Here is a 26,130-nt window from a genome sequence, read left to right on the forward strand (position 1 = left end):
GGATTCTCTTCAACTCCTGCCAGTGTTCTTCCCGCCCCCGGCTCAGTTAAAAAGGGGTCCCTTTACCTTTATCCTTAATTTCAGTTTTACATCTATGAAGAAATCTCAGCAACTCCACAATACGTACATTTAGATCTACCAGCAACATGCAAATGACAGGATTACATCTTTCTGATTTGGACTTCACTGTGGATTCAATTTCATATCCAGGCCAGGTCTCAGCACTAAGGCAGCACAGGCTGTCAATACGTCTTGTACTTGATGCATTAACAGCCCACCTTGGGTGGAAGACTGACAGCTGTGATGCTAAGCCTCGCCATTGCTACAGGGTAAAGGTAAAATGTAAATGACACGCAGCTACCTGCAAAAATCTCAAGTGTTGGGGAAAGTGCATTAGGTGCTAAAACTGCTGTCTACCCAGGAAGTCAGAAGTGTTCTCTTCCCAAGCAATCCCAAGCTCCCATTCTCAGCACAGGCAGAAAACCACCCAGCTAGAATCTTTGTCGTCAGTGTGAGCCTGTGGTGGAGAGAGATCACAGTTCAAAGTACCCTAATATGGCCTGGCGTGTGGAAATCAGAAGCACTACAAACCGCATGCCTTGTCACCTGAATGTTCAGAGCTCTTAGAAAGTGCAAGTTATGGATTAGTTTGTTTTGCTGCCTGGAGCAGCTCAACAGTTGTGCATTTAGGGATGGTGTGGGGTAAAGGAAGTTCACGCATGTAAAAAAATAAAGTGTGGAATGGAGAAGGCAGAAGGGAAAGAGTAATAAGAGAGATTGGAAAGTGGTGGGCTTGAGAAGAGACAAATCCTTCAGTAATGGAATACTTCCAGGAGGAGGAAGAACAAACCAAACCTGATAAAGACAAGACGTTTGCAGCAAGGCGATCCACAATAAACACTCACACACCCAGCTTTGCAATGCATGTTGACTCTGCAGCCCTTACAACGCAATGCAAGGGATCTGCAACACCTTACGGAAAGCCTTTTGTTTTGAGGAAAGACGATGCCAAGAAGGACCTGCCCTTTTAAATTCCTCCCTGGCCGCCATTCCATCACTCCTCAAACTTGTGCCACAGGTCTCCCATTGTGTCCGCCTGAAAGTCTTGCGCTCTCGCCCATCCCCTCCTAGCGCAGCCGCCCCTCCCCGAACATTTAATGGGCAAATCTTCCCGGGAAGCTCACCGCAGGGTTCTTCTAAACTTGCAGGATGTGGCGAGCTGCACGGGAGCGCTCAAGCGTGCAGCCGTTCGGGCCAGACATGCTCCTCAGCGATTACCGCCATCCATATTTAATTACTTTTCCCTCCCTTTGTTTGTTAATTTTTAACTAGAGTGCGCCAGCTCTCAGGGGCCATTAGCAGTCCCAGGCAGCAAGGTTCAGCGAGCAGAAAAAGTCCTTGTGACAGAACATACATTACTTGGCATTCTTGCCTCCCACTTTGCCAGAGAGGTGTGGAGCTTGGGGGGGTTATTTTCAGTCCTGCGCTCGCAGTCCGCCCCACTGCAGGTCGTGAATAAAAGATAGTGTTCCATTTGAAGCTTATTTCCCCTTTCCCTCCATGTCAGAAACTGTTTTCCTCAAGCTCTGGTTGCGTTCTCATTTATTCTTTCCCCAAGTTTTCAGGCTGCAACTTTTATTCCCTTTTAAGAGGAGGAAGGCTGTGGCTTGGGCAAAGGTTTTATTTGCTCCACAATGCCATCATACTCCCGTCTTCATGTTCAGTTTTGTGTATTACGTTAGCACAACCCGGCTGGAAAATTGCAGAGGAGAATACACACCATCCCCGCCTCTGCAAAGCTGGGGCCATCCCTGAAAAAGAGGGTTGCGAGACTTGCCCTGTGACTTCCAGCCCAGCCAGCTGACACGAGAACCTGACCTATCTAATGTGCCAGAAAAGAATAAGATATCTGCTTCTTGGTGTGTATCTTGCAGGTTCGGGACCTGCCCTTTTGCACTCTTATAGGATGAACTGGTTTAGCCACAGACGATGGGCCAAGGACCACTCAGAGAACCCAGTGGCCTCCTAGGTGGCTGCCTCTCCAGCAACGAAAGTGCCTCTCAAAAAATAAAAAGGGTGCTTGCTACTTTTAACCAAGAAGAGAGACTCAGGCTTCAGAGTGGGGAAATTTTAGGAAAGGGACATTTTCAAGCATCTTGTCTTCCACTAGATTTTCAATTAAGGTAAGAAAATGTAGTGTTCTATGACAGGGATGTCCAACAGGTCGATCGTGATAAAAAAGGCTAAAAAAGGCTCAACAACTTTGACCTGAACCCCCAAAAAGGGGGTAGATCACTGCCAGTTCCTAATTCTGTGAGTAGATCGCAGTCTCTTGGGAGTTGACCACCCCTGTTCTAGGAGAAACAAGCAAAGCAGAATGATGGTGCCTAACTTCAAATAGGTTTGACTACTGCTGTAAGATTCTTTTTTTAACCACGCACACACAACTGATTAGCAATCGCTTCATGTGCCTTCAAAGCTAAGCCCTTGCCTAAATGCCCTAGTTCAGGACTACTGTTCCGGAGAAAGCTTCGGAAAAGCCCTGGTCCTCACATGCCACTGTAACTAAGCCCAAGGCTTCGCCATTGGAATTAGACACATTCTTCCCCTTGTTAAGTCCTGCCTCCACTTTCCTCCCCTTCCTCTGTGGTTTCCTCATGACAAATTACAGATTGTAAACTATCTGGGTAGGGACCTGCCCTTTTGCACTCGTGTAGGATGAACTGGTTTAGCCACAGACAATATTCATGGGAGACAAAAAAAACTGCCAGAAGGCATTCCATTCGAAAGATTTAAAGTTGTATTATCTCCTTGTAATCTTTACAGGTATGGCCAGAAATTATGCACATTGCAACATCAGTCAATCAATCATGTGGTTCCTTGGCATCAGCTAGCCTGGCCAAACCTTTATTCCTGTCTTTTAATAATGCACACTGCATACTTCTTTTCCAAGAGCACTGAGCAGCTTGCGCTGGCCTCCCAAGTCAGGTCACTTTAGTTTCAACAATGCTATATAGCACTGGGTGCATTCAGGCCGATTACCAGTGATGGACTTTAAGAAGAGATATGGCCTGGATTAAAGAAGCATCAGATGGTATTATCATGCTTCACCATACAGAGTGAGGTCAGGCTATCTTAACTATGGTCCATGTAGCCACAGAATTTACCAAGGTCCATGAATCCGGGAACAAAAGAAGGTAAGAACTCTCATCAAGCTGTAAACACTAGGACTTGATCATAGGCTGGAATAAACACAACACCTAGCCTGGACTTGAAGGATGAGATATTTACTTGAGGTTTCCTAAAGTTCTCTGTTTTAGAACCGTATTTGATCTCTATGTAAAAACCTGCTCCCTGCCCACCCACCCACCCAACTTAACCTAGTGGTTATGTTGTGTTCGGTCCTCACTAAACTGTCCTAACATCCTCCTACTAGAATTTAAAACTACAGTCGTACCTTGGTTGTCGACCGCCTTGCGACTCGAACATTTTGGCTCCCAAATGCCACAAACCCGGAAGTGATTGTGCCAGTTTGTGAACGTTCTTTGGAACCCGAACGTTCGACGTTGCTTCTGCAGCCTCCGATTGAGTGCAGGAAGCTCCTGCAGCCAATCAGAAGCCATGCCTTGGTTTTCGAATGTTTTCAGAAGTTGAATGGACTTCCAGAATGGATTCCATTCAAGAACCAAGGTAGTACTGAGTTACAGGCAAGAAAATGGATCTCCTTACCGACAAATGTTCAATTGACCCATATACAGTGGTGCCTGGCAAGACGAAATTAATTCGTTCTGTGAGTTTTTTCGTCTTGTGAATTTTTCGTCTTGCGAAGCACGGTTTCCCATAGGAAATGCATTGACGGTTTTAAGAAAAAGGCGCAAGACGTTTTCATCTTGCGAAGCAAGCCCATAGGGAAATTCGTCTTGCGAAGCAACTCAAAAAACAAAAAACTCTTTCGTCTTGCGAGTTTTTCGTCTTGCGAGGCATTCGTCTTGCGAGGTACCACTGTACCGACTCTAAAATATGTCTGATCCTTGTGCTAATACATTATCCCACAGTCAGGTAGGTAGCAGTGTTGGTCTGACGCAGTCGAAATAAATTAAAAAATTGTCCAGTAGCACCTTAGAGACCAACTAAGTTTGTTCTGGGTATAAGCTTTCGTGTGCATGCACACTTCTTCAGAATTTTCAGTTTACTTCTGAACATGTTTATTTCAGCATTTGCCAAAAAGGGGGGAGTGGGAGTTATGAGCTGCCCCCCAATAGCTGGAAAGCCATTCACCAGGTGGGAATTTAACAAAGTGCACATAAGATCCCTCAAAAGAATGTTACAAAGACTAGCTTGCCAAGAGGCAAGGGGGTTTTCCTTCCTAGGTTTCTGACTGGGTGAAACCATGCAATAAAATTCAAAGCTCTTGGCACAGAGATATATTTAAAAATGTATACTCTGCTTAATCAGCCCTGTCGGCCTCTTGAAGTGGCAATGAAATCATCACTTCAGTGAACACAGAACACCACATAGCAACAACAGAGCCTGAAACCAACCAAGCAGAACGGCAGAGAAACAAAAGCAACTTCTTCCTCCAACTCCAGAGAACCAAAAAGGGCCACCCAAACAGGAAGACCTTAACATGTTTCCTAAAAGCTGGGAAAGGGCGGTGTCAGCCGTGCAGGCCTCCCAAGGCAGATTCTAAATCTCACTGCCATCGCCCACGCCTCCACTAACTAGGTTCACAAAGCAGTATCTCAGTTGCACATCTGTATGTTTCCCCATCATGTCTTAAGATACGCAGGCTGTGCAAACCTCTGAAAATCCAGGCTCTTTAAGGCATTAGAAGGTCAGTACCGGCACTCTGAAATGGGCCAGATACCGAGAACCAATGCAGCTCTTTAACGGGTGTAATAATCTCCACTCCTGGACAAGAGCCTATTTTCTGCAGCTGTAACTTTCAGACATTTATCAAAAGGTTGCCCCCATAGAGCACACTGCAATATCCAAGCCTGCAAGAACGCCCCATGACTTATTTCTTTAGCCACTAGAAAAGAGAACAGCTAGCCAACATGGAGCTGGAAAAAAGGCACTCCTTGCTGCCAGTGACCTCTGAGTATCAAGTAACAAAAGCAGGATCAAAGGGAATAAGCTGTAAACCTGCTTTTCCTGACGGAGTGTGACCCGCATCGAAAAACAGCCTGAACGCTCCTTCCCAGCTCAACAGGCCTATTGTCAGCATCTCATATTATCTGGGTTAAGTGCTGCTTCATTAGCTCTTCTGTAGCCCAACATCATGTCCCAGCAACAATTCAGGATTTTCTCTGACTCGCTGCGAACGGACAACAATTCAGGCAACTGGATTACAAGTGGTCATACGCACATCGCAGTTAAGTTTTTGCTCGGTAACTTCGTTTTGCTACAGCTCAGAACGTGTATGAAGTACCGTATTTTTCGCTCTATAAGACGCACCAGACCACAAGACACACCTAGCTTTTGGAGGAGGAATACAAGAAAAAAAATATTCTGAATCTCAGAAGCCAGAACAGCGAGAGGGATCGCTGTGCAGTGAAAGCAGCAATCCCTCTTGCTGTTCTGGCTTCTGGCATAGCTGTGCAGCCTGCATTCGCTCCATAAGACGCACACACATTTCCCCTTACTTTTTAGGAGGGAAAAAGTGAGTCTTATAGAGCAAAAAATACGGTAACTGCTCACAATGCAAATTCCCCCATGTGACTTAAGAGGCCATGTGCATGTCCTCTGACAGACTTTTGTTCCGTCTACCTCCCTTCTCTCTGGCTTTAGAAACACACGTGTACATAAACACACTCTTGCACACCTTCCCCTTATCCATTGTAAAGACAATTTAGCCTTGGAACTTTGAAGCAAAACTGTGGCAAAGGCAAGGCTGGGAAGCAGAGTCCATATATACAAGGGGGTATATATGTGTGCAAAGACACGGCAGGTATTTCTCGCTGCCTCGTGTGAACGGAAGTGAAATTACTCGAGAGGAGAAAGGTGTTCACGGTTCTATCAGGCAGTGGGGTGCTGTCAATTTTTCCTAAGTCCGTTCCCCAGTAGTCCCAAGGAGAATGCGTCAGCTTGATCGAGATGTGGTCATTAATATCTCTCTGGGGTGCCTGTTAGCCAGACAGGTGTTAGTCGTACGGGGTGCACTGGAGAGGATCAGGTGGTATAACGTGGGTGAAGGTGTGACTGATTGGTATAAATTACCTGGGCATGCAGTGAAGCAGGGTAGGTGAAAGCAGGCGGGGGCAGAGCAGGTGCTAAATCCGCTGGGTAGAGAGGGTACGGCGCCCACACTTCAGGGCTACTGGGGTAAAGTGCAGGCACTGTGAGCTCATCTGCAAGAGAAGAATAAGGAGAGTTCATGGTTATAAAAACAGCAAATGCAGGAAACAAAACGGCAAACACAAGCAGAGCTCAAGGAGGTCCCTCCGACTCCCTCTGCCTTCTCCTTAGGAAATGGAATCAGAAGAGCAGGTACAAAAATTCTGCTCTGAGTTAGGGCGCCAAAGTTTGCAACTTACGTTAAGGAAAAGGGTTATTGTCCGAAAGTAAACTGGGAGCTTTGTCGGCTGGAGAAAGAAATGCAAGGCAGTCTACAGCTGTTGTTAAGAGGCGGAAAGTGAGCCACTCAAAAGTATTCTGATGAAAGAATACAGACTCTGGGCGAATGAACTCTTATGGCTGTGGCACTTTGCATCCTGATCTAGATACACATCATAGTAAGCCGTAGTTAACTGTTTACCGTGGTTGCCTTGGTGGCTCCCGCTTCGCTCTTCCCCTGGTGTGAGCCTAGGCAACAAACCACAGTAGCCTGTTACATCTAAACCAGGGATCATAGCTTGCTTCAAACCACAATGTGAAGCCAAGGTTGTTCTTGGCCTGCCAATCATAGTCAAGATTTGAACTCAGGACTTCCTAACTCAGAGGTTAGTCTCAGCTACCCCACTACATTTGTCTCCCCAATTAAAAACAATCCAGTCATCTTAAGAATGGGAGGGAGAGGGGGCACAGAGAATGCCATTCTGCACAGAACAAAATCAAGAGTCTATATGATAATGAAGGTTTTCTTCTACCCTTCCACAGCAGTACAACAACATATCAGTGGTTCAGGTACCTTATTTAAGTTACAGCACATTCCTTCTCTTTCCTTTGCCCCCACTCATGAAGGCCTCCTACCCAGTGCTTCCCCCTATCTCCACTAGTCACCTGTCCCTGAAGAGTTTAGACGAATCTAGGGCAGCCAGGATAACTACTCAGAATTTCAGCTCCATCCTTGCTTTGCAAAAAGAAAGGTGCAATTATCCACTGACTGTTTGGGTTGCAGTTTCCTGTGCCTTTTCCAGATCACCTTTTGGGATAGGTCACCTGAAAAGTACACACTTCAAATGCAATCCTACTAAAATAGCAATTATCATACAGGCAGTTTTTTTTTTTCAGTCTTTTCCCTAACAATGCCTTGCACCGAACTTGAATTTTTCATAAGCACCACCATGCCAGAGCTGAAATATCCACTGAGCCAACCACCAGGCGCCAAATACCTCTTTCCCGGTTGCCAGCTTAGACTTCACCATTCTGTATATGAAACATCCAAGAACCAAACGTTTCCATAACAGCAGAATCCGCATGCCATGCTGGCCTGCATGAGTGCAGCTCCCTGTCTTCTCTGAGAGCTTGTGAACAAGCTACCACTTTACTTAATCTAGTGGGTAGTGAGGAAAGATGCATCTCAACCTTAATCGGCTTCATTTCAGAATGATTTATGTGTGCCTCCTCCATGAGAGGTTTGGAGGGCGGCAACACGAGGTAGGGCCTTTTCTGCAGTGGCTCCCCGTTTGTGGAATGCTCTCCCCAGGGAGGCTCACCTGGTGCCTTCATTATACACCTTTAGGCACCAGGCAAATACATTTCTCTTCTCCCGGGCCTTTGTCTAATTAAACAATCTATGGCCTGGGGTAAAAAGGTAAAGGGACCTCTGACCATTAGGTCCAGTCATGACCGACTCTGGGGTTGCAGCGCTCATCTCGTTTTATTAGCCGAGGGAGCCGGCGTACAGCTTCCAGGTCATGTGGCCAGCATGACTAAGCCGCTTCTGGCGAACCAGAGCAGCGCACAGAAACGCCGTTTACCTTCCCACCACAGCGGTACCTATTTATCTACTTGCACTTTGGCGTGCTTTCGAACTGCTATGTTGGCAGGAGCGGGGACCGAGCAACAGGAGCTCACCCCGTCGCGGGATTCGAACCACCGACGTTCTGATCAGCAAGTCCTAGGCTCTGTGGTTTAACCCACAGCGCCACCCGCGTCCCCCATGGCCCGGGGTATGTGCATGTTATTATGGGTGGCATGGAAATTTAATAAATAATAATTATTATTTCTGAGGTTAGAAGAGGCTTGATCCATTTCTTCCAATACAGTGGAACTGGTCTTTGTTACAAGCCCAGCATCAACTCAACCTCTCTTTTTTTGCCCCCCTCCCACCACCAAACAAAGCCACCTAACCAACTGCTGGTGCCACAACAGTCAGGGAGAAGTGGGTGGCTTATTGTCCCCTCACACCCACTCAGGGACAGAAGAAGAGGATGTGTTCCTCTGCTAGGACTGCTCCCCTCCTCAGCTGTTTTGACTACTCAAGGGTAGAGTTGGCAACTATCAACCTGTTACTTCTCCTCCTATCACGATTTGCTTTGCCCAAGTGCCCCTGAGCTTCCTTCCAGGCATGAGAGGAGGTGGGCAATGCATCAGGGAAGGTTGGAATCTCACTGAAGGAGTCTTGAGCCATCCGCACTACCCTCAGATTTAAAGAAATCCTCTTCTTCCACCCGCAAGACACCACGGCAGAGAACATCCAAGCAAAGCCCCAGTGGGAGCTGACAGGGATGCACTTTAATTACAGCAGAGATTAAGTGTTTGTCCTGTTGGTTTTAAAAGCAAGATAAACAGTGAAAAGTTGGCAAGGGCTAATGCTAACAACGTTCCCTTCTGCCATTCATTCCTAAGCTTTGTGGTCATTCTCGAGCAGAGAGCAACAAGCCTATAAATACACGCAAGAGCTCCAGAACCTTCCCCGAAATATGTGAGCCAAGAGGAGTTTAGCAAGAATGCAACACTAAGAGACGCTGCCATGTAACCTGGGCCCCTCTTTTCGGAAGCTGCTCTGCTGGAAGTTGCAGAAAGGGCACTTGCAGCCACACATACCCTTCAGCTCCCTTTGCGCCTCTGGCATTTCGTCCTCTCCCTGTTCTCTTCTCTCTGTTGACATTTCGCTTGCAAGCTCCTTGGGGTCAGGGACTATGAAGTGTCACGTGTTCAGATGGAATGCTATCATCGTTGGGCGTCCCAGGGGCCATTTCCCAACGTGTGAAATGTATAATGGGAAACAAAGGCTTGAGCCAGGCCAAACAACAAAAAGTCGCATTGGCTCAGCTACAAAATCACCCCTTTATGAGGAATATGACATATCCGGTGTAATAATGTCACACCACATGAATACACTGGGAGACTGACAACTATTCTAGAGAGTTGAAGACAATCATTATTGGTAGTGGTGTCAACATGTGTGATGCTGTTGTTGTTTTTCTTCATCCTACCATTGTCTCCAGTAAAACTGATTTTGCAGGTTCTTCAAGTATTAAAATGTACTGCAAACCTCTGTTGAACCGGGAACAATACTGGGGCCAAAAATGAACAAGCCTCCAAGCATACACAACATGAGCCAAAGTGTTACAGTGATGAGCATTTGCTCAATCTTTGAGATATACAGGGGTGAACTGCATATCACATCAAACCATAGCCTAAAACAAACCAAGGTTTAATGCACAGGTAGGCAAACTAAGGCCCAGGGGCCGGATCCGGCCCAATTGCCTTCTAAATCCAGGCCACGGACAGTTCGGGAATCAGCGTGTTTTTATGTGGGTAGAATGTGTCCTTTTATTTAAAATGCATCTCTGGGTTATTTGTGGGGCATAGGAATTCGTTCATTATTATTTTTTCAAAATATAGTCCGGCCCCCCACAAGGTCTGAGGGACAGTGGACCGGCCCCCTGCTGAAAAAGTCTGCTGACCCCTGTAACCAAGCAGCTTCCCCGTGCATGCTCCACACAGGGCACGAAACAAGCCTGTCTGGAAGACACGTCGTACAAGCCTGGGCTCATAGTTTACTTCCTTGAAACATACCACAAGCAGTAACCAGTTTGCTTTGGGTCGTTCACATAATGCTCGTTCACATGAAACCATGGTTTGCTGTAAACTACAGTTTAATGTGACATATGAACTGCACCAGTCTTTTCCAAAATTGGGAATCCCAGATGTGTTCCGTTTCCTATGCTTATTCAAGCTACTTTTTCATGATTCTAGTAAACGTACAGAGAAAATAAAATACAAAATTATGTTACACATTTATGTTGCTTTTCTCTCTCAGGCAGTTTTACCTTGCACTCTCGGAAATGAAGACATCAGGTCTGTCACGTAGCCGTGACAGTCGTATTCCAGCAAAGAGCAAGCCAAGGCGCAAATGTGATGACACATGTGATACGCACCGTGAGTTTATCTAATAGCAAATTTGGCAACCCCTACCTATCAGAGCAGCAGCAAATCGGGGCCACCTCAGATGTTTCTGAATAGATGGAGTGCTCCCAAGATATTCAGGAAATGACTCATGTGTAAATAAGGAGAAACAGCAGAATAGCCCAAACCTTTTGACGCAAAATGGCTCAATGGGAACAACAGTATTCCATTCTCCTGGGGCCATTTTGTGGAAAACGGGAATGACACTGGCCTGCACTGTGTGCAACTCTGCTGCCGGTTGAAGTGGAAAAGTAGAAACAATAGGTTTTAGACAGAAAAGTTGCTTTGTTTTTTGTTTTTCTGCAATATGCACCACTTATTACTTTCACTAAATTCTTATTTGCCATTTGGTTACTCATTCGCCTAATTTTAAGCCACACTCAGGCTTTGCCAGATGTCCAATAATTTGGTGTCCATCTGCCAACTTCACTGCTGCCCCGACTCCAGATCGTTCATGAACAAGTTAAATAGTGCCAGTTCACATGCTGGGGGGGGGGGGGAATCTCACTGCTTATCCCACCCCCCTCCACTAAGACAACAGTACATAAAATTCTACCCTCAGTGACTCTGCCTTATGTGGACCTTCTCTCTTATTCCATGACTGCCAGATGTCTTCAGGAGTCCATGGCAAGGCACTTTTATCAAAAGTGTTTTGGAAGTTCAAAAACGTTCCACCTTCCAGAACATCCCTATGGAGTCCTGATTTACAGCCTTCGGGTCTGGCTAGGGGGAAAGCAACTTGGGACAAGGGGAGGGGGAGCATTCTTTGGGGGGAAAGGGCTCAAAACTCACACACCTGCACACTCCTTTTGCTTTGCTTGAAATTTCCCCTGTCTCCACTTTATAGCTGCTTGGTGCAACCAACATTCTAAGACAGAGACTGTTGACACAGCACCCTAAAAAATGCTCCCTAAATATTGTAGATAAACATGCTGAAAATTCAGAGAAGTGCAGGGCCAGCACAGCCATTAGGCAGGGTGAGGCCGCTGCCTCAGGTGGCGGAAGTTCCCAAGAGTACCCTGCCTGCCCTGCTGCCAGAACTGGCACCAATTTTGGGCAAGATCTCACTCAAAGTTGATTCCAATACCAGAGGTGGGCAGCACAGGCACTTTCTGTTTCACCACAGTTGAAAACTGCAAAATCCAAAGAACTACTATGCTCCAATCCACACATTAGTCCAGGAGGTGGCGATCAGGACAGGTCATATAGGAATTTGCTGACAAGTCAAGCATTCCTATCCAAGGCACATACCACTGCTTGCTCTTTTATGGGGAAGCACAGAGACACACACTCACATACTTACATGGCTCCCTGGTAATGAACTGAGGTAAAGTGTTGGGGGTGGCAGGAGTGCTTGGATTTGGTGTCCCCACTAATTTGCTCTTGGCCATCTTCGTGTTGGCCTTGGCGAACTCTAGCCGGAGCGTCTGGGGAATTTCTGGGTCAAAGCGGATTCCCTTTTTGCGGGAAGAGAAAGAACGAGAGTTAGTTCTTCCTGCAGCGATATCACGGTTGCAGTGAAAGTAACAGACAAGACGTAACTGTAATAGAGAAACCTTTTGTAATAGATAAAAGGCATAATGCGGTGGAAAAGGTGTGAGTAAAAACAATGTACAGCGGAGGGAAGAAAGTCAGCTTATGAAACAATGTAATTGCCGTATTTTTCGATCTATAAGACACCCCCATGTATAATACGCCCCTTATTTTGGGGGACTCAGATTTAAGAAAATAGGGAGAGATGGCCCCCATGCATAAGACGCCCCCAAATTTTGGACATTATTTTTTAGGGGGGAAACCTAGTCTTATACATGGAAAAATACGGTATTTGATTTGAAGCTTATTGTGAAAATGTTTGAGTAAAATATTATAGGCAAAAATTTTTGAAAAGTAACAGACAAGACTGCATACGGCATGAGAATACAATAGAAGCAGCATCACACAAAGCAAATAAATCCAGAAAGAGGAGCGTGGCATCAGGGCTGAGATCAGCACCAGGCATGACATAGCAGGACCCAGAAGTATTCCGGGAAAGTGGAAAAGGTGGGCAGCTTCAGCCAGCCCGTCACGTCACAGTCTGCCCTAGTAAAAGAAGCTTTTTATATAAAAAAAGAACAAAATGTTCCTGGCCCACCACCTGATAAGTTTTACTGGGATGTGTGTGTACCAGGGCACTTTGCCCAGGGCACCCTCAAACATGGTGCCAAGTCTGCATAACATCCTCCTGAGAAATGCAAACCCAAAGCCACTGCCTTAAATAGGCATACGACAGAATGGGGTGGGAGGATGCATTCAAAAGGCTCCGAAAGAGAAACTTCACCAGCAAAAATGATTCGGTTAAAAGGAAGCATTTCTTCAGTTTAACCACCACAATTCCAAGGAGGATTGTGACAAACTGATTCACGAGAAATTTACGGGCGTAGATGGCCTAGGAAACGAATCCATTACAAATCCATTAAGACGTGTTACCCTGTCAGAAATCAATACCAACTTTTCTCCCTGTCTAAAAAAGGTATACAAATGCAGAGAGACAATCATTTATGTTACCCACCAGGAAAATATATAAAGATCCATAATGAAGGTGTACAATATTTTCCTATGGAGCCTTTCAATAAAATATTGGGGAAAGACACTTCTAGTCTTTTGAGGAAGTAGGTTTCAACAGGATAATATTTATACCCCATTCATCTGGCTGAGTTTCCTCAGCCACTCTGAGCGGGGGATGACAACAATAATTCAATAATAATTTCATAAGTCTGTCCAATATCCTATAAGCATTGCTATCCTATACAGGCAACTCCCCAATGGCGCTCATGTCCATTGATGCATGCACCATTTTTTGCTCTGGAAGGGTGCAGGGCAGAACAGAGCATGCTTATGTATGTCCCACCAACATGCACAGTGCCTCAGAACGCAACCCCTGTGTAAACGGGGAGTTGCCTGCACTGCAGGTGTCAAAAACAAGCGTTCGTGATCAGTATGATTTGAACTAGGGAGTTCTTTGCTCACAGCTCAGATGCTTATAATCCTAGCCAAACTTCAATCATGGCTTTAACTGTGTTAAGGCTTCCTCCCATTAGGTAACCTGGAATTTGCAGTCCACCTCACAAAACTAGGTTCTAGGAAATTTACATAAGTGTTAAACCTCTTTCAGCAATGCACTTTTGAGTTCTAAGATGCCACTTCTTAAATTTCCCATGTGGAAAACACATCTGCATATGCACACATGCATGGAGACTCATGTGAACATTCCATGGCAAGTCCAATTAAACTCTTAAGCTCTGAATGTTTATTAAAGCTGGAGATGAACTAATAGCTTGTTTAGTGCGTTGACAAAAAAAATAATAAGTATACCTCCATATGTTGTGCTGTCCGGGATGGAATCAAGAGCTGCAAGCTGTTCTCTGTATGACTGCCCCAAACATAAGACTCAGTAGGAAATGATACACCCTATGCTTCCCGAATTTTATTTTTCTTGGTCCTAGAAACAGGACACTACTGTTTGGACCTCATTTTTCTATGCATCACTACAACATTGCCAACAGAACACTGCAACTTGATGTGGGTGGATAAGACTGATGTCATGAATTCAATTAACAACAAGAGAAGTGGGAGAAGATAAACAAGGCCTATGAAAATGTGAATCTTTAGGGAGACGGACTCTGGGAAATTAAATATTGAGAGAAAACTTGTGGGATGAGGCAATAAATAAAGCTTAACATCTTCACTCTCATTTTTAATTAAAAGCACGCACAATTATGTTAGCTGGGCTTGCAAATTCTTGAAATAAGCTACAGACAAAAGTAAAGAGTCCATTAAGGTTGTGGGGAAAAACAAGCAGCTGTAAGCTTTGGTGTTCCATTATGCTGAACGGAGGAAAAAAGGCAGGAACAGTTCAGCCACCAAAGCTCAGTATGGAAATCCAATGTATCTGTACCCTAGATTCTGCAAACCTCTGAACCCAATCTGCCCTTTGTAGTAATAGATAGTGAAGGGTCCCTGATGAATAAATCATAACTACAACAGTGAGGCAGATGCTTAGTGTAATTTAAAATACAACCCCAAACCCAACTCCCACCAAAGACATTTTTTTTTATAGCGTACAGAATTCAATCATGTGATTTCCCCACTTGCAGGCATACAGGTCAGATACAGGTTTCCCCGCCTGAAAGAGAACTAGCCCTACAAAAATAGATTTGCAGAGCTGACTGCCCCAGCAAGAGATGCTTCCAAAGTATTGCCCCAAAGAGGGCAACATAGGGAGGGGCCATATCTCCGTGCTAAAACAATGCTTTGCATGCCAAGTTTGCAGGTCTATTCCTGGGCATCTCCAAGACCTCTACCACAGATAGATGCTCCCAGTCAGGAGTAAGCAATGCTGGGCCTGTATGGACAGTGACTCATTTCTGAGATTATGGCTGCCTACTAGCAGACAATGCGTGAGGACCATGGGATGTAAGTCCAAGGACAGAGCTCCTCCTTGCATGTGTACTGCTAAATGAGATTTCATGTTAGGTCTAAAACCCAATAACCCACCACCCATTAAAAAGACTACCCTGTTGGTACCCTTTAATTAGCTATAATGAAGCAACATCTAGCAACATATTGCTCAACTCTCTCTTGGCATTCAGCAAGGGGCAAAACTAGGCTTTATTTCACCTGGGTCAAAGACCCAGTTTGGCGCACAAACACCCATGTGCATTTGAATGCAAACACACATATGCCGGGAGCCTCAATGGCGCCCCCCTGGAGACTTCACCCGGGGCACTAGCTAATTAATTCTACAATACAGATTAACATCAGCTTCAGCCTTTAAAAGTACTGAAAAGCAACAACAGGAGGGCAGAAATTGCGAATGAGAGAAGGCAACACCACTTTCCACCTGGAACTGCCTCCCCACAGATAGAATTCCTGTCTTACAGACAGAGTTCCAGACGTTTACAACAGAAACGTGGGCTTGAAATGTGTCCCATGCGGCAGTTTGGATGGTCCTACTGTGCGTTCTTTAAGGAGGACCCTGGGTCCTGCTTCTGGAAAGGTTCAAGGTGGCAGATGCCACAGAAAGAAGATGGCAACAAGTACAATCAAATTACATACATTAACACATGGAATGGTCACCAATGGAGACCTGGGAGGGAGGAGTCCAGGGGCAACAGATCCCAAACTAGGCTGGTAAAGTGGGCATCACTGCCTCACCTCTCAATCCAGTGGCTGTCAGCCCAGAGAGATGTGCTGGTTTTCTAGAGAGCTCACCACCACCACCAGGAAGTATTCATACGTAACAGCGTGAAATGGTACAGTCGAAGGGAAAGCGTGGTTGCTTCTTGATTTGGCTGAATGTGGCAAGTCTTCCGTCATGGACAAAGATGCCTGAGCCAACTGTGATGGAACATTAACTTTTCACAGTACAACTTCACCTTACCTCAAGATGCATTGTTCATGCCCAGTGAAGCTGTGAGGCTCACATGTGTTGTATTCTAGGACCAGTATTATTTTAATGCAAACTGAAGTACGTACCGTATTTTCTGCTCTATAAGACTCACTTTTCCCCTCCTAAAAAGTAAGGGGAAATGTGTGTGCGTCTTATGGAGCGAATGCAGGCTGCGCAGCTATCCCAGGAGCCAGAACAGCAAGAGGGATTGCTGCTTTCACTGCGCAGCGATCCCTCTTGCTGTTCTGGCTTCTGAGATGCAGAATATTTTTTTTCTTGTTTTCCTTCTCCAAAAACTAGGTGCGTCTTGTGGTCTGGTGCGTCTTATAGAGCGAAAAATACAGTATATGTTTTTTAGGAGGCCTTAAAACATGGGTGGGCAAACTAAGGCCCGGGGGCTGGATCCTGCCCAATCGCCTTCTAAATCCGGCCCGCAGACAGTCTGGGAATCAGTGTGTTTTTACATGCGTAGAATGTGTCCTTTTATTTAAAATGCATCTCTGGGTTATTTGTGGGGCATAGGAATTCGTTCATTCCCCCCCCCCAAAAAAATACAGTCCAGCCCCCCACAAGGTCTGAGGGACAGTGGACCGGCCCCCTGCTGCAAAAGTTTGCTGACCCCTGCCTTAAAAGTTTACCTGTTCACTTTAAACCAGGGGGGAAAAGATTGCACCCAGAAACCAGCAAGTAAGAGTCAAGAAGCCTGACAAAAAATTACAAACCTAGACTCCCTGGGAGTCTGAGCCATTCAACAAAAAAACATCAGTTTCTTGTTCCAAATTAAAGTTCCAACGTCCTTTTAAAACCTCAGAAGTTTAAATGACCTAATTTGTTTGGCAGCAAAAACTGGGGCCATAGGCTTTAGAGCAAGTCACATTCCTAAAACATCTTTAGTATCAGCACCATATAAGGCGGTCTGTATCCTGCTCTGCTTCACTCTTATCCCCGGAGATTAGCAGAGCCAAGAAGACATTGTACATAAAAAATGAAGACAGGAAAACAGACTAGGGAACCAGAGTACTTGCTGCATGCTTTTTATCCTAGCCTGAAAAATTGTTCCCTGCACTCAAGATATTTTTGCTCTTGAGGGTCATCAATAATGAGGTTAACTCTGTACACATAGAACATAACTATATTTCTCGGCAGCTAACTCCCCTCCCACCCCACACAAGACAAAGAAACAGTACTTTAAAATGAACAAAAATCAGTGTCAGAGCGAAGGCATTCTACTCTTCAGGAATTCTTCTCGCCAGTAACAAGGTGTTGCTGGGGGCGATCAGTTTTGAGGGAAACTCATTCCTCATATGCTAGGAGACACACGTCTTTATTACTGCTTTCCTGAGTACCGGGTACAACTTAAAGGATTGCCAATGTGTAGAGAAAACTCACATATGAGTTGTCATCACTTGACAGCAACGACACCAAGAGATTATCTTCACATCTGACACATCCGGCATGGATGGGTCCCCCCCCCCCTCCAGCACAGGGCAGCTACATTTTAGACATCTGTCTGCGTTCATCCATAACCTGATGTTGACAAGATCAATGAGCTGCATTGTTTCAACTCCATTATCAGGCAAAATTCCTACAAGCTAGCCTACGCAGGAACGTTTAAAAGAATAACTTGGAGCAGTTTCACAAACCTAAAGCCATTTGCGCTTCTCATTTAGTGACCCTGAGCCGCAGAAAGCTTAGTCATGTATAAGATTTACTAAAATCAATGTGTCTGAAGTCAGTCACGTAGCAAAGACATCCCCCATCTTCTACTGAATGTATTTATTTATACTAGCATTGGCATCCCATCCTCCTAGTCCATGGGTAGGCAAACTAAGGCCCGGGGGCCGGATCCGGCCCAATCACCTTCTAAATCCGGCCCATGGACGGTCCGGGAATCAGCATGTTTTCACATGAGTAGAATGTGTCCTTTTATTTAAAATGCATCTCTGGGGTATTTGTGGGGCCTGCCTGGTGTTTTTACATGAATAGAATGTGTCCTTTTATTGAAAATGCATCTCTGGGTTATTTGTGGGGCATAGGAATTTGTTCATTTTTTCTTCAAAATGTAGCCTGGCCCCCCACAAGGTCTGAGGGACTGTGGACCGGGCCCCTGCTGAAAAAGTTTGTTGACCCCTGTCCTAGTCCTTTGCCCTCATGAGAGGCAGTGATAGCCACCAACTTGGAGGTGTTCTAGAAAAAAAGGTGCTGGCACTCTGTATCCTTGAGTACCCCCAGAAAAAAAGCATCAAGAGAAAGGAACTTGCTCTGTGTCCACACCTAAATTGTGGAACTCTGCTTGGTGAGGTTTGTCAGGCCCTCTGTTATTTTTGTGCTTGTTTAGGCTAGCTTTTTCCTGATAGGTCATATTTTTATTTGTTGCATTTGTTTAACTGATGTTACCTGTAGAATTACGCAATAAAATAAAAGGAAACGCATGGAAGTTTACTTAGTTTGCATGTCGTATGCAGACTGTAAAGTTTGTGTTACTTTTGCACGCTATTTGTTTCTGTTCAATGCACGAAGGAGACACGCACCTTTAGTTATGCAAACCTGCGGACAGACAGACTAATTCAGAGGCATCTGAAATCAAGATCGACGTATCCCTGCCTGCTTACTCAGGTGAAGAATTTACTCTACAGGACTGCATGTTCAGTCAAAAGACTGTAAATTTCTGGCAAAATACCTCCAGGCAGTGTTTCTTTTTCAGGGGGTACTCAAGGGTACACCTTTTTTTTGTTGTTGTTAAAAAGTGTGACACTTACTGTGATAACTTCATGGTGAATACCGGCACCTATTTTTTTAGGGGGGAAAGCACTGCCAGCAGGGATTAGAGGTATGCTTTAGCATTTTGCATATGGACTGGTAAAGAGAACCCCAAAATTGTTTATTAGGATTCTGTACTTAAGGTGTGAGTGTAAGATATCCAGTCAAATCTCCTATAAAGAGAGATAACTCCTCACTACAGATATAGCAAACTGGGTTCTTCAGCTATGTTAGTCCTCTTCTGAACTAATTTCCATCCTCCTGTACTGAGAACTTAAAAAAAAACCCTGTGTCTTTCCAACACATTTTAAAGGTACATTAAACTTGGCTGAACTTTGTTTGCACTCCAATATCTGAGCAATCTCACTGGCAGAACACAAAAGGGAACATCTGCTGCACCTAATGCCACCGGACGGAAGACTAAGGTGTTCAGAAAAATCACACAATAGCATAATATTCCTGCTCCTCAACCCTAGCATAGAAGGGCTATTTTCTGCCCTGTATAATCCATGACTAATAATAGGAAAATTCCCCTTTACTATGATGGATGGAGGATGGTAGCACAAAATGCAGGAAACTTTTTACTTTCTTGCAAAATCCCTCTCACTGGGGATTAAGCTATTAAGTACTAATGCAATCGTGAAGCTGAGGCTCCAATACTTTGGCCACCTCATGAGAAGAGAAAACTCCCTAGAAAAGACCCTGATGTTGGTAAAGATGGAGGGCACAAGGAGAAGGGGACGACAGAGGATGAGATGGTTGGACAGTGTTCTCGAAGCTACCAGCATGAGTTTGACCAAACTGCGGAAGGCAGTGGAAGACAGGAGTGCCTGGCGTGCTCTGGTCAATGGGGTCACGAAGAGTCAGACACGACTAAACGACTAAACAACAACAACAACAACTAATGCAATATTCTATTTCTCCCCATCTACACAGGTGAAAGTAAAACACAAACACTCAGGCAGACTGCTCCCTCCTGTTTTTGGCAACGTAGTGTCTGAGGTGATGTTGCATGCCTTCTCAACTGTGGCTCACACTTGCAGCCTGCTTGCTTCATTCCACACAACGCAATGAGGCCTCTGAAAACTGAGGTGGCCCCTGTATGTACAGCACTTCCTCATTCTCTTGAACCTTTCTGGTTAAGGCCTGGTTTCAGCACTAAGACAGCTTTGGTCCTGTTGGTGGGTGGTTCTCAGTTATGGGAACCAGGCATTCAGCCTGTCCTGGGTGGAGCAGCAGTCTCCCTGGAAGAGCAGATATGTAGTCAGGGTGCTGCTGAAAACCCAGGTGGCATCAATGGCAAGGATTGTCTATTTCCAGCTACAGGCAATTCGCCAGCTACAGCCAACTCTGCCATCTCAGCTAAGTTCAAACATTCTAACAACCGTGGTACAGATGCCCACATCCTTGATGGGCTTCTATCACATTGTTTCCTCCCAGTATTTGGAGGTCTTGGGTTAAGCTTGCTCTGGGTTTAAGGATTGCCTGCACTATAGTTGCGGCCACTGTTAATTTTGGACGATTGCAGTTTTAAAACGTGGTGCAATTTTATTATGTCGGGAACTGCTTCGTAACAATACTCTGCACAGCTTTGCCTCGTGTTTTGTTCGTTGTCGCCCCTGTCTCTTAAATTCCTATGCTCTGTTCTTCACATGAGTGAGCATTTAAGGATCACCATCTGCAGTCTCAAGTGCTATACGGCCAGGAGACCTTCCACCACACTGTTCTGCGGCCACTGCAGCTCTGCTGTAACACAACCCAGAAGCTTTTCATATGGCACCAATACTCACATTCAAAGCATTCTTAGCAGCTTCTGCTTCTGAGCGACTGTCGAAACTAACGAAGCCCACGGGCTGAAAAAGAGAAAATCGAAGGTTGGGGGTGGGGAATTATTGTTGAAGGATGAATAAAGAACCCAGGGATAGGGATATTCACACTTCAGTGATAAAAAAGTTACATACTGCTGCAGCTACTGTAATCCACTGAATTAAAAGATTAATCAAACAGAACATTGGTGATTATCAGTTTTAAGTGGTGACCTTGGAAGTACAAGGTATAATTGCCTGTTTTTTATGGCTATTTTGTGTTAAAAAGGAAATGAACACATTAAGGTTTAGTTTTCCTTCGGTTAAAAGGCAGACACTTTATTATCTTCAACCTGTTGGCAGTTCTATAACGTTACTGTACGATGCTTTTGAAAATCTTTGCTGAACTCCACATAAACCCAAATAATAGCCCACAAGACAGCCAAGGTGAATCTAGACTGAATACAATCAGGAGATTTATGGTGCTTGAAACTTTGTGCCAAAATTTCATACCATCTCCTTGGTTTAGAATTTGTCACGTTAACCATACGCTGCTGACATTTACGTTAACGATTTCACTGTGTATTAGGCTTACCTGCTTAGATGTGAGTTTAATAAGGGAGCCTTCATAACCCTGCAGGAAGAAATAAAAATTACAGTCTGGCCAAGATAAAATTTAAGATCAATGCTAGATAAATAAATGTGAATATATAAAAACAGGATACAGTACATTTTTCCCTGAGTGACTTGTTATTTGGCTATACTTAGAAACAGCAAACTTTAAGAGGAAGGTTTGTGGGAAAGATGCAAGGTATTTCATTTGGCTCCAAGGCAGAAGTCTTATTAACAGTAGGAGCTGAACTCTCCTTCTCTATCCCAACTCCTAAAGGTGGGCTTAACAGCATGGTTTAAGGGTGCTTATTCTTGCTAGAAATACATGTTGCCTACTGTTCTTGTTTGAGAGGGAAGAATTAAACAAAAATAGCAAGCCTGAAAACCTTTGCACACTTACTTAGAAGTAAGCCCTTTTGAGAGACCATCTTGGCTGTAAGTCCTGGAAGACCTGCTCCCTATCATCATTAGAGGTTAGCATTCACAACTTTAAATCCTGATCACACCAGTATGCTATTTATAATTACTCTACTCATGGGCTCTTGGCCAACTTTCACTTCATGGGAAAGTCATTGTAGCCAAGTTTTTATTTGAAATAAGATATCATGATAGACTGCATCCCAACCTTTTTCAAAATCCAGATACTGAGGAGCACCGTCTGAATTTCTGTCTGCTACTCCAGAAGAGGCAATTACATATTATTGCGCCCATTTACCATTTATGACAAACAGTAAACGAACCACAAGTATTTACGTAAATAAGGACACTGGCACTTCAGTTCCAAGTTTAATAGCAGGGTACCTTGAATGGTCTGAACAACAAATAGAGCTCCCGGGGCTTGATGTCCAGAGGCAGGCCGCTGACAAATAGCGTTCGTACCTTTAACAAAAACAAAAGCGAAAAGGGCACACGTCAAGAATATTAAGGCAACTTAACCTTCGTTTTTTTCAAAAAATGAAGAAGTTCCAAATAGTAGTTTCTTCAACCTTTAAAGTCTGTTCACAAAAATTACTGGCCTACCTGCCCAAACATATCTTGTTAGCTGTACAGTGGTGCCTCGCAAGACGAAATTAATTCGTTCTGCGCGTTTTTTCGTCTTGTGAATTTTTTCGTCTTGCGAAGCACCACTGTGTATTGACGGTTTCCCATAGGAATGCATTGGCGGTTTTAAAAAAAAGGCGCAAGACGTTTCGTCTTGCGAAGCAAGCCCATAGGGAAATTCGTCTTGCGAAGCAACTCAGAAAACGAAAAACTCTTTCGTCTTGCGAGTTTTTCGTCTTCCGAGGCATTCGTCTTGCGAGGTACCACTGTATATGAGAAATCAACAGGAATTTACAAAAGCTTTTCATCTCTGAGCACAAGGGATTCTTACTTACTGCAGGTAACCTGGAAGGTCTAATAATAATAATAATAATAATAATAATAATAATAATAATATTTATTTATACCCTGCCCTCCCCAGCCAAGGCCGAGCTCAGAGCGGCTTACAAGCAGTAATAAAAACAAGTTGAATGATTACAACTTAAAAACAAAATTAAAATACAACATTAAAATAATGAAACATTAAAATATTAAAATGTAGCCTCATCGCAGGAGAAGGAAAAGAAAAAAAGAAAGAGAGGGAGGGAGGAAATCAAATTGGCTCCAAGCCAAAGGCCAGGCGGAACAACTCTGTCTTACAAGCCCTGTGGAAAGAAATCAGATCCTGCAGGGCCCTGGTCTCATGAGGCAGAGCGTTCCACCAGGCCGGAGCCAGAGTTGAAAAGGCCCTGGCTCTGGTTGAAGCTAATCTAACTTCCTTAGGGCCTGGGACCACTAGGGTGTTGTTATTTATGGACCTTGAGACTCTCCGTGGGGCATACCGGGAGAGGTGGTCCTGTAGGTACGAGGGTCCTAGGTTGTGAAGGGCTTTAAAGGTCAAAAGCAGCACCTTAAATCCGACCCTGTACTCCACCGGGAGCCAGTGCAGCTTGAAAAGCACTGGGTGAATATGCTCCCATGGCAGAGACCCCGTGAGGAGCCTCGCTGCAGCATTCTGCACCAGCTGGAGTTTCTGGGACAGCTTCAAGGGCAGCCCCGTGTAGAGCGAATTACAGTAGTCAAGCCTGGAGGTGACCGTCGCATGGATCACTGTGGCCAGGTCGGGGCGGGAAAGGTAAGGGACCAACTGCTTGATGCGGCGAAGGTGGAAAAATGTCGCCTTGGCTGTTGCTGTAACTTGCGCCTCCATGGAAAGGGAGGCGTCAAAGATTACACCCAAACTCTTAACGGAAGGCAATGGCACTAATTGGGCCCCCGCAAGAGAAGGGAATTGGTCCTTCATCCCCATGCCATCCCGACCTAGCCATAGGACCTCTGTCTTTGAAGGATTTACAGTGGTGCCCCGCAAGACGAATGCCTCGCAAGACGGAAAACCCGCTACACGAAAGGGTTTTCCGTTTTGGAGGTGCTTCGCAGGACGAATTTGCTATGGGCTTGCTTCGCAAGACGAAAATGTCTTGCGATTCCTGGGGTTTTTTTTCGCTCCCCACCCCCTTTTTCTAAGGCACTAAGCTGCTAATAGCCTTTTAGCAGCTAATCCGCTAATCCCTTAAGCCTTTAATAGCCGCTAAACCGCTAATCGCGCTAATCCGCTAATGGGCTTGCTTCGCAAGACGAAAAAACCGCTAGACGAAGAGACTCACGGAACGGATTCTTTTCGTCTTGCGAGGCACCACTGTAGTTTCAATCGGCTCCCAATTGAAGCCTTCCTTATAAACACAAACATGAAAATGGCTTCAAAGTAATCAGGTGGCAATGTTTCATTTCCCCAGCCCTGTTTGTTAATTTCAAATAATAACTCCTGCACATCCTGCAACATTAAAAAAAAAAAGCCCAACACTGATACTAAAGCTGTTTCTTCTGCACTGGAAAGAGAGTGCTGGTGGATCACAGCCATATTTTGCTGAAGTCATGACTTCAAGCTTCTCTCAACAATTATTTAGCCAGAAATAAATAAATGTTTACCCATTAAAGCAGCATTAACCCCCCACCCAGCTTTAGGCAGATGACTTAAAAACTATCGCCAAGTGTTGGCTTCCTTGTAGATGCATATGAAGTAACGCAGATGTCTGCAAATCCGGAAAATTTATACCCATAGTAAATGGTAAACTACCAATGTCTATATCCGCATGCAAAGTTACTTCATAATGCTTTGCTAGAAGAAAATGTATGCTGCAATCATGTACTCTGTTTCAGAAACGGCCTTAGCTCAAGAGTATCTTTGAGAACATCTCCCACAGAAACCTCCCTTTAGCCAAAGCACATCTGGGAGACCCTGTTCTGCATACAGCTCTTTATGATGTCAGTTTATGGGCTCCTGAGACAGGACTCTTATTTGTGGTGCCAAGAACTGCTTCATGTCCTCTCCAGGGAGGCTTGCCAGGTTATCCTTCTTAGCGCTCAGAGGCCTGGTGAAAATCTACCTATTCTATCAGGCTTCAAACATCTAACTGGCTGACTGACCGGACCCAAAGGGTGCTCATCAATGGTTCCTCTTCATCCTGGAGAAGAGTGACTAGTGGGGTGCCACAGGGTTCTGTCTTGGGCCCGGTCTTATTCAACATCTTTATCAACGACTTGGATGATGGACTCAAGGGCATCCTGATCAAATTTGCAGATGACACCAAACTGGGAGGGGTGGCTAACACCCCAGAAGACAGGATCACACTTCAAAACGACCTTGACAGATTAGAGAACTGGGCCAAAACAAACAAGATGAATTTTAACAGGGAGAAATGTAAGGTATTGCACTTGGGCAAAAAAAATGAGAGGCACAAATACAAGATGGGTGACACCTGGCTTGAGAGCAGTACATGTGAAAAGGATCTAGGAGTCTTGGTTGACCACAAACTTAACATGAGCCAACAGTGTGACGCGGCAGCTAAAAAAGCCAATGCAATTCTGGGCTGCATCAATAGGAGTATAGCATCTAGATCAAGGGAAGTTATAGTGCCACTGTATTCTGCTCTGGTCAGACCTCACCTGGAGTACTGTGTCCAGTTCTGGGCACCACAGTTCAAGAAGGACACTGACAAACTAGAACGTGTACAGAGGAGGGCAACCAAAATGGTCAAAGGCCTGGAAACAATGCCTTATGAGGATCGGCTAAGGGAGCTGGGCATGTTTAGCCTGGAGAAGAGGAGGTTAAGGGGTGATATGATAGCCATGTTCAAATATATAAAAGGATGTCACATAGAGGAGGGAGAAAGGTTGTTTTCTGCTGCTCCAGAGAAGCGGACACGGAGCAATGGATACAAACTACAAGAAAGAAGATTCCACCTAAACATTAGGAAGAACTTCCTGACAGTAAGAGCTGTTCGACAGTGGAATTTGCTGCCAAGGAGTGTGGTGGAGTCTCCTTCTTTGGAGGTCTTTAAGCAGAGGCTTGACAACCATATGTCAGGAGTGCTCTGATGGTGTTTCCTGCTTGGCAGGGGGTTGGACTCGATGACCCTTGTGGTCTCTTCCAACTCTATGATTCTATGATTCTATAAGTAACTTCAGGTCCATAAGCTTGTTAATGCATAAGCTGCTCCTTTCAAAATACGTTTTTCAGGCACAGCTGAGCCATAATCTCTTCATTCATGTCTGGCCCTAATGAACAGATTCCCATACACCCCTGAGGTCCTGCATTTTCATTTCTTTGTCTCTCTCCCTACCTCATCTAACCTTGTTAAGTTCTTTTGGACTTACTTGCATTGGAGTTACTACATTTCTTCTGGCTTTGGAAATATCAAGAAAGCATTTTAAACTAGAATTTAATACGATGTTCCTTTTTTGGCTACACACTGGGCTTTTTTTCAGCGGGACCTCACCAGAGCTTAGCTCCGGCACCTCTCAGGTTGGTGCCATTCTAAGAGAACAAGGGAGAAGGAGAAGAAGAGTTTGGATTTGATATCCCGCTTT

General features: G+C 44.9%; 1 protein-coding gene across 1 annotated transcript in view; it reads right to left on the reverse strand.

The window, feature by feature from the left end:
* The window catches only part of RBPMS (RNA binding protein, mRNA processing factor), a 74,849-nt gene that overhangs the window by 17,510 nt on the left and 31,209 nt on the right, over nucleotides 1-26,130 (reverse strand). Inside the window, exons 2-6 of the mRNA XM_083420674.1 lie at nucleotides 21,985-22,062; nucleotides 21,167-21,205; nucleotides 20,557-20,619; nucleotides 11,882-12,035; nucleotides 6,220-6,350 (exon numbers count right to left, since the gene is read on the reverse strand). Of these exons, the coding sequence (XP_083276800.1) occupies nucleotides 6,220-6,350; nucleotides 11,882-12,035; nucleotides 20,557-20,619; nucleotides 21,167-21,205; nucleotides 21,985-22,062 (465 nt within the window). The remainder of the gene's footprint in view (nucleotides 1-6,219; nucleotides 6,351-11,881; nucleotides 12,036-20,556; nucleotides 20,620-21,166; nucleotides 21,206-21,984; nucleotides 22,063-26,130) is intronic.

This window comes from Podarcis tiliguerta (assembly GCF_965153285.1).
Source record: "Podarcis tiliguerta genome assembly, chromosome: 17".
Taxonomy (NCBI): Eukaryota; Metazoa; Chordata; class Lepidosauria; order Squamata; family Lacertidae; genus Podarcis; species Podarcis tiliguerta.